General features: G+C 40.7%; 1 protein-coding gene across 1 annotated transcript; it reads right to left on the reverse strand.

Annotated features, from left to right (window-relative positions):
- Positions 1-3,295: 3,295 nt before the first annotated feature.
- On the reverse strand, positions 3,296-6,389 carry LOC149285081 (THAP domain-containing protein 1-like). Its single transcript, XM_089495865.1, has 3 exons — positions 6,319-6,389; positions 4,523-4,718; positions 3,296-3,661 (listed from the first exon to the last, which is right to left on the reverse strand). The coding sequence occupies exons 1-3, from the start codon at positions 6,387-6,389 to the stop codon at positions 3,296-3,298; spliced, it is 633 nt and encodes a 210-aa protein (XP_089351991.1).
- Positions 6,390-14,657: the final 8,268 nt, after the last annotated feature.

A 14,657-nucleotide genomic window follows, 5' to 3' on the forward strand; every position in this document is an offset into this window, starting at 1 on the left:
CTGACTGGTATGTTTTTTTTTAAAAAGGAGGCCAAATAAAGCATTTACCTATTAGGGCAGGGGCGTCCAACATGCGGCCCGCGGGCCAAATGCGGCCCGCGGGACCTCGAGGTGCGGCCCACGTGAGATCTGCAGCCAGGATCACAAGAGCCCTGCTGCTTACTTGTGGGAGGGTCTATTCTCTGCTCCTGTCCTGCCTCCTCTGTGGGTAGAACGAGGGAGGCCGTGCCCCCTGCTGAAGTCTGTGATCGGCATTGAGAGAGCTGTAGTGCAGGTAAGGGGGTGGGGGAGTGTGTTTGAATGAGTATGCCTGATTGAGGGAATGAATCTGTGAATGAATGAATTTATGTGTGTGTGATAGCATGGATGTGTAAGTGCTGGAACCTAGGCATGATGGGACTGTGATTGCTGTTAACAATCCCACTCCTATCATGCCAAGTCAGCCAGTATATGCTGAAACCTGGCTAGCTGCCCCCTTGTGTATTGATGCTGCCAGCAGTATGGGGTCTGCACTTACAGCCACCCTGTACCAGCATGTACTGGCTGACTTGGGATGATAGGAGTGTGATTGCTAACAGCTAACAGCAATCTGCTAACAGCAATCACAGTCCCATCATGCCTAGGTTCCAGCATTTACTGGTTGCCTGGGTATAAAAAGAGTGTGTTTGCTGTTAGCAATCAGACTCCTATCATGCCAAGTCATATTGTTGATTTTTTTTTGTCCAATTGTGGTGTGTTACTTTTAATAAAAGCGTGGTTACACACTAAAATTGGACAAAAAATACCGGTACAATGCCCATCCAACCAGTACATGCTGGAATCTGGGTATGCCTGAGATTGCTGTTAACAATCATAATATATAATTTTTTGTACAATTTTGGTGTGTAACTTACTTTTATTAAAAGTGTGTGGGGGGTCATTTTCAGTTTCGGCTAAGTGAACCCTGAATTTTCGGTTTTGGTCCAGAATTTTCATTTTAGTGCATCGCTAAAATAAATAGAACTATTTCATTTTTACTTATCCAGAATCCTGAATTTGTAGTCACAAAACTTTCTAGGCCCAAAAATCAGTGAGAGGAAAAGTAAAGGTTTTGTGTCATTTAATTTATTTTAATCTGCATATTTTATTAAAGGCCATATTTTCTCACAGTGAAAAATGAGTGCGGCCCTCGCACGTATACAATTCTGATGAAGTGGCCCACTGTAGAAAAAACTTGGACGCCCTGTTTTAGGGTATTAGCATTAAAGAAATAACATCGTAAATTTATTTTAGGATATTTGAGAGAGAGATAAAATGGTTTGACATTATTAACAATAAGCAGTTTTATGTATTCCATGTGAGTACAGATTACAATTACCATCGATCAGATGCACAAAACATGTATGACTACTTAGTTTTACACAGAGAGGGGTTGATAAAGCTATGTATGAATAATCCACATCATTGAAGCATTTCCTCTGGACCTATTGTAATGGATCTCGGTATTCTGAATGGGTATATCCCCTAAAGATGGCTTCCTCTGCTATTCCGACCGCTGAACCTCCTGCTTATTATAGGCCACGCTACTGCCTTTCCCTCAAGAAATATCAGCCGAGACTAGCTGCTTCAGGGTAAAATGATGAACTCAGTTTAATGGGAAAAGCACAAGTATTTAAACAGTACCAGGGGGTAATTTACATACAATAGTCACAGTGACACACACATAGTTCTCAATCAGGCCTCGTTTGCACACTGCTTAGTATTTGCACTTGGCCCACCTCAGCCCAGTAGGAGGTTGCTGCTGTAGGAGCTGTGGAGATGATGGTAAACATGGGTGGTTACCTGACTTCAGGCTGAAACACCCCACATAAAACCCCCTCTCAAAATGCAGCTACCCCAAATCTGTGTCTGAGTCTTTAGAGTCTCAAGTAATGTGGCACCGGGGGAAGTAGTCCCAACGTCCCCTTGTACCCACCTCCCAAAAAACAGAACCCCTTCCATAGACAGGGCCCATAGTCTGTAGGGAGTAGGCTGGCCCTCAGGCCCCTCCAGGACACAGAGGCTTCCGTGACACCACGCCCACATGGAAGAGTTACTAAAAGTTATGAGTTGTTGAAGGTTTTATTTGTGGGACCAACCATTAGAGCAAGGGCATTTAACGGACTGCAATAGACTAGTCAATAGATGTAAATATACACTTATTTTATGGATTGTCCTGGAACCATTACTCAATAACTCAGACAATAACGTAACATGAATCTATTATGTTTTCTACGTGATTCTGTGTGTTTCTAACAGAGGCCCCAACATCCTGTTGCTCCACAGGGCGTTTGTCAAATAATACACTGTTGCTTGTTTCCACCTCTTTCAAGTTTATGGCAGACTAGCCACCAGCACAGGAAGGAAGCAACTACAGACTCAGCAGTGCCAACTGACACGTGGCAGCAGCCAACAGTAAACAATTGCTTCTTTAGGATTAATGCCTATGCCACACATGGTTTCTCCATTTTGGCTTTATTTGTGTTGAATAAATCATGACAGTATATGTCATGTGTTGTTCATCTGAGGTTGTATTTACCTAATGTTTAGACCTGCTAAGGAAGAGATGATTGTTATGTCTTGATATGTAAAACCATAGAATTCAAAGAGGGTGTACCTTCACACGACTGTGATAGATAGATACATATATACACACACCACTACAACTAGCTGATTGTCCTTGAGGACATTTGCCAGTTTAGGCTCAACATCGTAAGAAAAACTTTTTATTTTTTTATTATAGAATACACTTTATTGCAAATTTTACAAAAACAAAAAGGAGGGCCTACATTTCAATATATGCAACAAAAAAAGAAAAATATGTTACAATTCTTGACCAAAACAAAATGCTCATGACTACTCAATGTGCTCTAATGCAGACCAGTAAATGGAAATTGAAGTACAATCCATGCAACTTCAGCCTTAAAGAGCTTTAATAGTCTATTTTCCCCAGTATTTTCTTCTCAAAAGTAAACATATTTGTAAATATATTCAAACTCTCAATGAACATGGAGTAATAATAGGAAATAGGAATTATAGGCATGTCTTATTGTAAGATAGAACACTTGCAGAACAAAGCAAGCATCTTAATAAAGACTGGATTAACAAAATCTTTCATTATATCAGTAATCTTTTTTTAAAGGTAGGAAAAGTTTGCATGCCAACACCTATCAACTTCTCTGTGGTTTACAGATATCACAGTTGAACAGGGGGAGTAAAAACTTTCCATACCTCTGATCTGATATAAAGGCTTCACAAGCTACAGCAACCAGAGCTTTTATTCAAATGTCTGGGCCTCCTGGGCTTCTGGCTGACTTAACACCTCAAAATAATTACCTGGCAAAATAACGTAACCATTTCCTGTTTTATAATAAGAAACCTCTTTTTCTAGTCTTTCCAGATTGCGCTCCTGTCTTCTGCACCGCTGGTTTGCAATCTTAAGTTTTTTCCTCAGTTTATCAACTTGCTCTTCCAGCTGTTGTATCTTCCTCCTCTGAAGGACTGTATCTTCCACTGTATAATTGTGGTCGCAAATTACGGCTATGTGGCCGGCCGTATATGGAGGAGGCAGCAATAATCCGATAGCAGGGTCCACTTCAGGTACCGGAGGCCGTTCATCCTTAACTTCAGTCTCTTTGTCATTCTAGATTACACAAAATATTTTTATTAGATCTCTTATACATCATGGTTACAGCCAATGTGGTCGTAGAAGCTTGGTGCCCCAAGCTTGTCTGACAAACATATTTCACCATTTATTCCTGTAAAGTAATATTACAATAACTTACAACAACATGAGGATGTTTACATTGATTTGATGACTGTATTTATAGACGGGACCATACGACAGATACACCCACCACACATTATATATATTATATGACACTTTATAAAATCAAAGTTAGAAGATTTGTCTAAACTACAAATGCATTCAATTACTTTAACCAAGTGACTCATAATTGACAAAAATCATGTCACCGGCCTCCAGGAACCAAAGTGAAGGTCACCATACATAGTTTCCCACATCTAAAGATATCCCCTCAGCAAGGAAGCTATGACTAATAGTCTAGCAAAACACATCTTGGGCTAGTTAAAGTAAACCTATTAGTTTCTGAAATGTCAAATAGAATTGTAAAGAGAACCAGACCAGGGACCAGATCAACACAGTGAAGAAGACCTCCCATCATTTTTGCCCCAACCTCTTGTTTTTTATTTATATATATTACTGGTATAAGATTAAAAATAAGTTTATAAAAGAAAAGTATTTAGGTTTTTAAGCAGTTCTAGCTTTAGCCTAAGGTCTTCAGACAACAGCATTTGTATGTGTTCTTGGAGTGTTATTTTGGCCTAGTCTACTAGACAGATACTCATTATAGTGGTTGTGGTAAACTATAGATTGGCTCAGTCTTAATCACACTCTAATTAAAATCTGTGGAATGAACTTCATTAGCTATAAAGAAGGGTTTAGAGAGTCCCAGCAAATAGATATTTTGTGCTTTTATTTCACCTTAGGCTTTGTTTCCGTGTAAGAGAATAATGTCGGAACTGCATTATCTTTCAGAAGTTTATTGTTGCATTCTCTCTTAAAGCAGTCAGGAGTGAAGTGGTCGGAGCAGATACTACTGTACTTGGTTGGTTTGAAGTTCGCCCTTCTCACAGCTGCCTCCCATTTTTTGCAGAGCAGAGGACGAGTGAGGGGAAACCTTTATAATAAAGAGAGAAAAAAAAACACCTAAATGTGTTAATTATACTTTGTTCTGATTTTACTGCATTAATACAGATCAAACATCAGGAAAAAGTAATGATCTATCACAGATTATTTGCATGTCTCTATACAGTGTACTCCAGCCCCATTTTCATGTTAAATACTTACAGGAGTCCATTTTGCATGGGCTCTAGTTGATTTTACTGCATGCAAATCAGAAAAGGTAGTCTTTAGCGTCTTGAGTGAGAAAACGAGACCTCTGCGTTATTTGGATCTACTGAAAAGTACGTAGCATACCGTAGTATGCTTCTTGCACACGCTCAGAACACCTATACCGGTCGAGGGGAGCTGCTATCATAACACTAATAGTTTGCTACGCATTCATTTGATTGGCTTTCTGTTTCAATTATTTAAATAAAAATGCTACCGAGTATTTAGAAAAGCTTTACATGTTAATGCTTCCTAGTTTTAGTGGGGCGAGGCGTCCCAGAACGCCAATAATTACACATTGATTCAAAAAAGGCGGACATAAACCACACTATACATAGAATAGAAAAGGGTACTAAAATTCCTGCCTGGATACCCCCTAAAACTTAACACAAGATGCAGTGGTGGCAGTGTTTAATTCCCCAAGGAAAACAAAAAAACACTAACAGAATCCACTCTGATGCCCTAAAACCTCAAATTCAGTGTGTAGGAAGTCTGTAGGACCTGAAAAGTAATAGGTACAAAGGTGACAAATAATGTTAGCCGGGCACGCGTTTCCCCGTGAGCATCATCCCAGCTTTGTTAGCGCTACCGAGGTAGAAGCTGCAGCTGCTCTCCTTCATGTCTGACAAGCCAATCAGCGGCAGGAAAGCCCCCCTTGTCGAAATGAATGGGAGCACTTTTTGTGCATGGGGGTCTTACCGGACCACCACTGGCAGCGTTCTCTGAGCAAGTGATGGAGCCAAATACATCTGCCGGGGACGAGGCAACAGAGGGGCAAATGAAGGGATTGTGGAGAATCCTCCCACGCGTTAGCAGAAAGTCACCACATGCATTAAAGCGCATCTGATGGCTGGTGTACCCCTTTAAATAGGGGGCTCTGGCCACTCTACAGTAAAGTGCTGAACTCCGGGATGCCAGGACTGCAAACAGACCATGGAGTATCTCAGTCAGAAGCACTTTAAGATAAAACTTGCATTAACTCATGTATATTTAAACAGAATTAAGTTTGCCGCCAAGTTTATGGGTAACTGTTTATTTGAGAGTTCATGAGATGCAGGAAATGCATCCATCTACTGTTACAATTGCTCTGTGTGGTCAAGACTATGTCTCAATGTTACCACACTATTTATTACAATGCAAGTTTAAATTGCCATGAAAAGTCACGTATGAGTACCGTAAACACGGATACACAATGCTAACTAGCAACGTATATAATAGAGGGGACCTCGCAGAAGATTTCAAACCCATTGGATTACGTGACATGCACTCGCGACCACGCTAAGCACGGGCACGAGCGCCGTGTGACGGTTTTGCGCATGCGTTATCGCCCTCCTCATCGAGACGAAAGGTTTACATGTTCCATTATGCTACTACACCGCGTAACTTACTTATGAAACGATATGGGCTTATCCTTGTCATATCGATTTTTGCAACCGTAAGCGGAACACGATTGCACCATCGCTGCAGGCCCGTCCGCTTAGCTTCGTCTTAACTCCACACTGCTGTTGCTTTCGCCGTTTGCGCGCGGAAAAGTTTCCAGACGTCAGATGCGTTTCTTGAGTTATTTCCAATAACGAAATGTAAAGCAATCGTCACCGATCTTCGGTTTTAATTATTTTTTAGGAGAGCTAAGAGTTGCGCTCCTCCCGTCTCTAAGATGGCTGACCTCGCTTCAAACTGGCGTCACGTTTAGATTGAAGGCGGGATATGCGATTGGTTTCTGAGCATCACGTGATGTTGATTATAGCCACGCCCGTTTCTCGTAGGTTCCCTGTCTAACTGCTTCGGTGACTGCGCGTGTGATTGTGCATCATCGTTTTAGGGTGGGGATTCTTTTCTGCGTCATATTGCTTGTATCCAATGCACTTCCGGACGTTTTCGTCTTTCTTGTTCGCGAAAGCACACTTTGCTGGTTCAAAAAAGAGGTTTCAGTAACAATATATATATATATATATATATATATATATATATATGAGTCACTGTCCAGTGGGTAACCCGCAGTGGCGACTCTAGAAACAATATATAGGGGGGGGGGCACACAAGATACCACAGTCAAACTGGGGGGGCATTAATAATTTCCACCATTAAAGCATACCACTGAAAAAACACACACACATATATATATATATATATATTGCCAAAAATAATGTGCTATGGAATGATACTTTTGTTATTGGACAATACAATACTTGATCATTCAACATGGGAAGCCTGAAGCCACAATTTAGTACGACTAATCCTTGAAATCCTTTAAACAACACAATACCTTAACTTTTGCAGTAAATGATTTCAGGGCCTAATATTAGATCCTGCTGCTGATATATATTAGCCCCTGCTGCCCAAATATATTAATATTAGCCCCAGTTGCCGATATATATATTAATATTAGTTCCTGCTTCCGATATATATATAAATATATATATAAATATTAGACCCTGCTACTGATAGCAGGTATAGATCAACACATTAACACACAAACCCAGCTTTGCATGTATCGATCAATTGAAATTCACTTGTGATCTCAGCACTGAAGGTATATATCAAATAAACAGAATCAGACATACAAATCCTGTATTTGTCTTGCGCACTCCAGGTTTGTACTAGAAACACATGCAGCCCCTCGTTTGATGCGCCAAGGGATGTCGTTTTTGCAAATGTGTACTTTTTGTGCCATAATTTAACTTCCTACGTGAGCAGTAATGCCACGTCAAGGCTTCAACCCTAATTACTGATCATTCACACGCCTTTCATATCTCCATTCACTCGCAGAAGCACACACCATACTTTAAATACATTCACTCACAGAAGCACACACCATTCTTTCCCCTTACAATCCCAAAGAAATGATGGTAAAGGGAGAAAAAAAAATCACTTTTACAGCAAAAATAAGTTTTGCAGTAAAAATGCAAGGCGCTCCAGGGATGATATGGTTACTCACGTACCACACAGGCTAAATGGCTGATTTTAATAATATTTGCAGTTCATCAGAATTTCAAAAATTGCCTCCCTCTACCGTTGGCTAAATTTAACCCCATGATCAAAGGGATCATAGGAGTAAAAATTAGTATCGGCCATTTTTAAAAAGGGAATGTGACTTTTTATAGCTATATGATCGCTGTGGTAACATTGGCTACCACAGTGATCTGTTACAGATAGAAATGCCCGATTGCGCGATCGGGCTTTCCTTTCCAGGTCACGTCACTACTGATGTCACCTGGAAAGTCCGCGGGCCGGACTTTGGACATGCCTGGTCTAGACCCTGCTGGGCTACCCAATCACTCCGATGAGGGACCAGTAACAGTTACTGGCACGAATGCCGGTAAACTGTTACAGATCTATGCCCGATCGGGCATTCCCTCTGGTCTGTCATTAGCCTTGGGGGACTGCCCCACATCCGGGAGGAAGATGATGATGGCCAGGTTCCACCTGCTAAAGCCAGGCGTGGAGAGCCTGACTCTAAATATAATTGGGTGCCCCCAAATATGATAGACCCAGTAATCCCTGCTTTTACTGGGACTCCTGGCATCAGATGTGACATTGATGCTAGTGAGCCAAAGCCTTTTTTCAATCTAATGTTTGCCCCCGAGTTTTTTGAGCTGCTAGCAGCTCCAACAAACATCTATGCAGCCCAGTGTCAGGCAGCTGACCAAGAAGGCAGAAGCCAGACCTGGTACCCCACTGACCCCCATGAAATTAGAACATTTTGGGCCCTAATCCTTATGATGGGCATTGTGAAAAAGCCCACTATTTGATCATATTGGAGCACAGATCCCATAATATCCACCCCTGCTTTTCCCCAAATAATGCCCCTGAACAGGTACTTTGAGCTCCTAAAATGTTTACATTTTAGTGACAATTCCCAATGCCCCCCTAGAGAGCACCCCCAATTTGACCGTTTATATAAATTGAGGCCCATCATTAATTATTTTTCTAGTAAATTCCCTGAAATTTATACCCCCGATAAAAATGTTGCTATAGATGAGTCCCTGGTCCTATTCAAGGGTAGACTGAACTTCAAACAGGATATCCCGTCCAAGTGCTCAAGGTACGGTGTAAAGTTATATAAACTTTGCGAGAGTGGGACGGGATATACTGTTTCCTTCAGAATCTACGAAGGGAAGGACAGTCACCTTGATCTCCCTGGCTGCCCACAATCTGTGGGTACTAGTGGGAAGATAGTGTGGGACCTGCTGTCCCCCTATTTGAATAAGGGCTACCACCTCTGGATGGATAACTTTTATAGCAGCCCAGATTTGTTTCATTTTTTATTTTTAGAGCAGACCCCAGCATGTGGCACTGTTAGGCCAACCCGCAAGGGTTATCCTAAAAACCTAACATACCCAAAGCAGAGGCGCGGCACTACCAGTGCTCTGTGCAGTCAGGAGCTGTTAGCCCTCAGGTACACCGACAGGAAGGATGTGTATATCCTCTCCACTATACACAACGAGAAGGTGGTACCTGTCAGTGTATGTGGGGAAGGTGATGCACAGGGGCTCAAGCCTCAGTGCATCACCGATTACAACAGGAACATGGGGGGTGTAGATCTTTCTGACCAGTGTCTGCAGCCGTACCTGGTGCTGCGTAAGACCAAGACCTGGTACAAAAAGGTGGCCATTTACCTCACCCAGGTTGCCATGTACAACACATATGTGTTGTACAAGAAATGTGCCACTGGGAAGATCTACACCTTCCTAGAGTTCCAGCTCAAAATCCTGAGGGATATCCTCTTTGAACAGTCAATACCTAACGTGCAGGATAAGAATGTCCTGCGTCTTACCGGCAGGCATTTTCCTTCTACAATCCCCACCACTGGTGCCAAACAGAAGCCTCAGAAAAGATGCAGAGTCTGTTACAAAAAGGGTATTAGGAAGGACTCCAGGTACCACTGCCCTTCCTGCCCCTCTTTGCCAGGACTCTGCATCGATGAGTGCTTCATGATCTACCACACTAAGGTAGATTATTAAATTTTTGTTATACTTCTTTTTTTTGTGTTAGGGTGAGCCACAAGGGGATAAGGGGGGTATTTTCAAGTGTCACAATTCCATACGTTTTTGCCCTGCAAATTCAAAAAAACCCATAAATAACCATATGCATAAAAAACCTATGCGTGTGGGGTATTTCCGTAATCAGGAGAGGTGGCTGAACACTTTAGGCTGGATTTCTCAGCTGTAACACATACCCTGTCCCAAAAATCCTCAGCAACACAGAAGTGTTGGTGAAAAAAGTGCAGGAAATTAGAGCAACGGCTGACTTGGTAGTGGCAGTGGCAGTGATTGGCGGCCAAATGGTTGCATGAAAATTGTCCAAATGCTCTTGATGAGATACTCTGGGTTGTCTGCTTTACAGAAATATATACTTTTATGGGGGTATTTATAATTAGGGGGGTGCTAAACAGGCCCAAATGAAACATAGGTCTACTAAAGCAAAATGTGAAAATTTCACGTTTGGAATCTTTAACTCGCATGATCCCGTTTGTGCCCTGTAATGTCCAGAAAACCACTAGGCATGTGGGGTATTTCCGTAATCAGGAGAGGCGGATGAACAATTTAGGATAGATTTCTTTGCCGTAACACATACCCTGTACAAAAAATCCTAAGAATGCTACAAAATTCTAAGACGCGTTGGTGAAAAAAAGTGCAGAAACTAATTTCTGTGGCCACCTTTGACAGTGATTGGTGGCCAAATACCTGCATGTAGAATTCCCAAATACCCCTGATAGGATAGCCTGGATTGTCTGCTTTACAGAAATATATACCTTTGTGGGTGTTTTTGTTTTAATTGTTTAAAATTAGAGTTGCAGCCCCATCATACCTAATGTAAAAATTGTACGGCTTTGTATAAAGTAATGTACACCTTATAGTATGTTGCCTATATGTGCTGGGAAAGTATGAAAATTCTATATAAATTAGGTATTTCTGAAATCAGGACACCTGAATTGATAAATTTGGATGGAATTTTCTGTCACTTTACCTAATGGAGATTTGTTAACGGATATTCCTGTAGGTGAAAGTTTGGGATCTAGTGATCATCAGTCTGTCGCACCACACAAAAATACAAGTTTTTAGGTTTTAGAAAAGCTGACTTTTCTAAAATGAGGATATGTGTAGAGGAGTCATTATCAGACTGGGGCACCTTAAATGGAGTCCAGGAGAAATGGGATTATTTAAAAGTTGTATTATTGAAGATAACAGAAAATTGTATTAGGCTGGTCAGTAAATCAGTAAAAAATTAAAGAAACTGCTGTGGTACCCTGCAGAAGTGGCCAAAATCATAAAAGAAAAGAAGTTAGCCTTTAGTAGATAAAAAAATAGGAAGATAGACAGATCTATAAAATTAGGCAGAAAGAAGCAAAGAGCTAAGCTAAGCAAAGTTATAAGAGCTGCCAAATCACATGCAGAAGAGCAAATTGCCATGTCAGTAAAAAAGGAGATACAACATTTTTTAGATATATAAATGAGAAAATTAAAGTAAAACAAGGATTAGTTAGATTAAAACCAAAAAAAATGTATGTAGAAGAGGATAATCCCAGGGGATTGGAAATTAGCGAATGTTGTGTCTATTCACAAAAAAGGCAGTAGGGAGGAGTCGGGCAACTACAGGCCAGTTAGTCTTACATCTGTAGTGGGGTAATTAATGGAAACAACGTTAAAAGACAGGATTGTTAAACATCTGAAGTCACATGGGTTTCAAGATCAAAAACAACATGGGTTTACCTCATGAAGGCCATGCCAAATGAATCTTATTGATTTTTTTTATTGGGTGACTAAAGTAATTGATCAAGGTGGTGCCGTAGACATTGCGTATCTGGATTTCAGTAAGGCCTTTGACACTGTGCCACACAGAAGACATAAATAAACTGCAATCTCTGAGTTTAGATCCCAATGACGTGGAATGGGTTAGGGAGTGGCTGAGTGACAGACAACAGAGGGTTGTAGTCAATGGCGTATATTCAGAGCAAGGTCTTGATACCAGTGGGATACCTCAGGGATCTGTACTTGGACCCATTCTCTTTAATATTTTTATTAGTGATATTGCAGATGGTCTTGATGGAAAGGTCTATTTGCTGATGACACAAAAATTTGCAACAGGGTTGGTGTTCCTGAAAGGGAGAAGCCAAATGGCAAATGATTAAGGTAAACTGGTCAGAGCTGTGGCAACTGGCATTAAATGTGGATAAACAAAGTAATGCATCTAGGGCATAAAAACCCAAGGGCAGAGTATAGAATATTTGATACTGTCCTAACCTCAACGTGTGAGGAAAGGGATTTAGGGGTAATTATTTCTGAGGATTTAAAGGTAGGTAGACAATGCAGTAGAGCAGCAGGTAATTCTAGCAGAATGCTTGGTTGTATAGCGAGAGGTATTAGCAGTAGAAAGAGGGAAGTGCTCATGCCGTTGTACAGATCACTGATGAGACCTCACTTGGAGTATTGTGTACAGTACTGGAGACCGTATCTCCAGAAGGATATAGATATGTTGGAGAAAGTTCAGAGAAGGGCTACTAAAATGGTTCATGGACTACAGGATAAAACTTACCAGGAAAGGTTAAAAGATCTTAACATATATAGCCTGGAAGAAAGACGTGACAGGGGGATATGATAGAAACACATTTAAGCAAGCATGGGATAGGCATAAGGCCAAGCTAGATATCGGATAAGGGTAGGTACTACGGAAAGTACTCAGAGGTTGGGCGGACTGGATGGGCTTAATGGTTCTTATCTGCCGTCACTTTCTATGTTTCTATGTGCTGCAAAACCTTCCTTATTCCTTCTAGCAACGATCAGCTAAAAACACACAAAATGTTGGATTTTCCACTATTTAAATTGTTCTATGGATGGTGAACAGGTGGTTCTTTTAATTGAGTATGTTTATGAAAAATACAAAAGTCAAGGCAGCAATGATTTCAATCTCAGGGATTATGCTTACACTAGATGGGAGTATGTCTTTTTTCAATAAGGTCCTGCACCAGTTCCATATGATTGTAATTATAGTTAATTTCATGTTACAGTAACATTTATTTCAAAGCACTGTTTTGGTCATGGTTCATATAACAATCAAATAACTATATCGTCGGAAATCTAGTATATACATAAAAAACACGTTCATACTAGTTTTCCTCTTTCAAATGATAACAAGAGAGAAAAAGGAAGTAACATGATGCCAAACATTTAATTAACACAATTGATCAATTAATGTCCACATGACACTAACATAAAAAAATTAAAATCTGAAAGACAGAGGACAAAAAGAGCTTTGAAAGATAGCCAGATTCCTAAACTCTCCCTACTCAATTAAACATACAAAGAAAGAGGGGCAAAAATGAACAATAGGGGGGAAAATGTAGCATAAAAAAGTTTAGAATAGGTCCATGTGGTGGGTGCCACTCAAAAATAAGAGAAAAAAAAACAAACAGTTAATCAATCCATGACTGTGATAAATTGATCACATCTTAAATTTATCCATATTATAAAATAATAAATAAATAAATACATTTGGCCAGTATCAATGTTGTAAAGGTAAAATTGTGTCCAAGAAAAACATAAAAAAATGCTCAGGATAATGTCAAGTGCCTTTAACAGAGAAGTGTTCATGTAATGCAGTTTTGGGGATTTTTTCCCAGGTAAGGGGGGGGTTGGTGAAAAGGCTGCAAATGTTGGCCTATACTGTACAGATTGCCTTTGTCATCTTTGCCCCCAAACAGCTTGTCTCTGCCATCTTTGCCCTCAAACAGTGCCAAAAAAGATATATAGAAGAGAAAATCCTGGTATGTGTGTGAGGGTGTCTGGGTGCATAGACCACTTGTTCTGTATGGGGCCCTGAAGTCTCCATGGCCAGCAGCCCATTCATGTACAAAGCCTGGTAGTGGGTGGGAGGGATTATTTGGCTATAACCCACTGGCCATTTGCCTTGTTAGTATGCATTATGAAGAGCCAAACCCAACAAGAAGGGCTGAGTTGGCCCTGTATAATGTATAGTTAAATAAATGAATAAAAAAAAAAAAGTTAGTTCATTTAGTGAATGTACTATGCATTATACATGACCAGTTCACCCCTTATACCTCGGTGAATTTAGCTGTGAGATAAAACTGCAAATCTTCTGCAATCTCTTTTGTGAACTCTTTTTTTAGCGAATAAACACTGGATCAATAGATTTGTAAGCAACTTTATGTATCAAGAGAAAGTGGGTTTTAAATGTGAACAGTTTTTTGGGGTTGTTGCAATGTGATTTATGCAGGTTGTCATGTAGATACCCCTGGAGGGGCTATGGGCCGGTAGGACACACATTCCCTTTGGAACTCATGTCCTTACAGACACAGAGCATCAGGCCCTCACATACACAAGCTTCCCAATACCTGTGCCCCCCCCCCAGACTTCCTTGGCTCAGCCTCACCGTGATCAAGTATGTTTTAGTACAAGTACTGACAGACACAGGGAGGAGGCGAGGACCCAGGCACAATACAATACACATTCGTGTGTGTGTGTACAATATTTTGAATTTCTTTTACGGTATTTCATTTCTACATATTTTAACCCCCTAACGTCCAATGATGGGCCATTTCATTAAACAAGCTTAGAAAGTGATCTATGATTTCTTCGCTTAAACAGTGTTTCTGTAATGCCTTGATGTCCAACAACACCGAGATCGGCACATCTTAAAAGAATTTAGGAGGCGATCAACGATACAAGAGAATGCATACCGTGCATGTGTAGACAACTTGTGGACAACA

The sequence above is a fragment of the Sceloporus occidentalis genome, unplaced genomic scaffold (assembly GCF_023333645.1).
Source record: "Sceloporus occidentalis isolate IW3139 unplaced genomic scaffold, rSceOcc1.0.p SCAF_85, whole genome shotgun sequence".
In the NCBI taxonomy this organism is placed as follows: Eukaryota; Metazoa; Chordata; class Lepidosauria; order Squamata; family Phrynosomatidae; genus Sceloporus; species Sceloporus occidentalis.

Bases quoted from the DNA above. Each gene is read 5' to 3' on its own strand.
- LOC149285081 (XM_089495865.1), bottom strand. From the start codon at position 6,389: ATGGTGCAATCGTGTTCCGCTTACGGTTGCAAAAATCGATATGACAAG. The intron at 4,719-6,318 runs GTAAGTTACGCG...TTTATTATAAAG, and splicing joins AAGCCCATATCGTTTCATAA to GTTTCCCCTCACTCGTCCTC. The intron at 3,662-4,522 runs GTGAAATAAAAG...TGTGTAATCTAG, and splicing joins ACACGGAAACAAAGCCTAAG to AATGACAAAGAGACTGAAGT.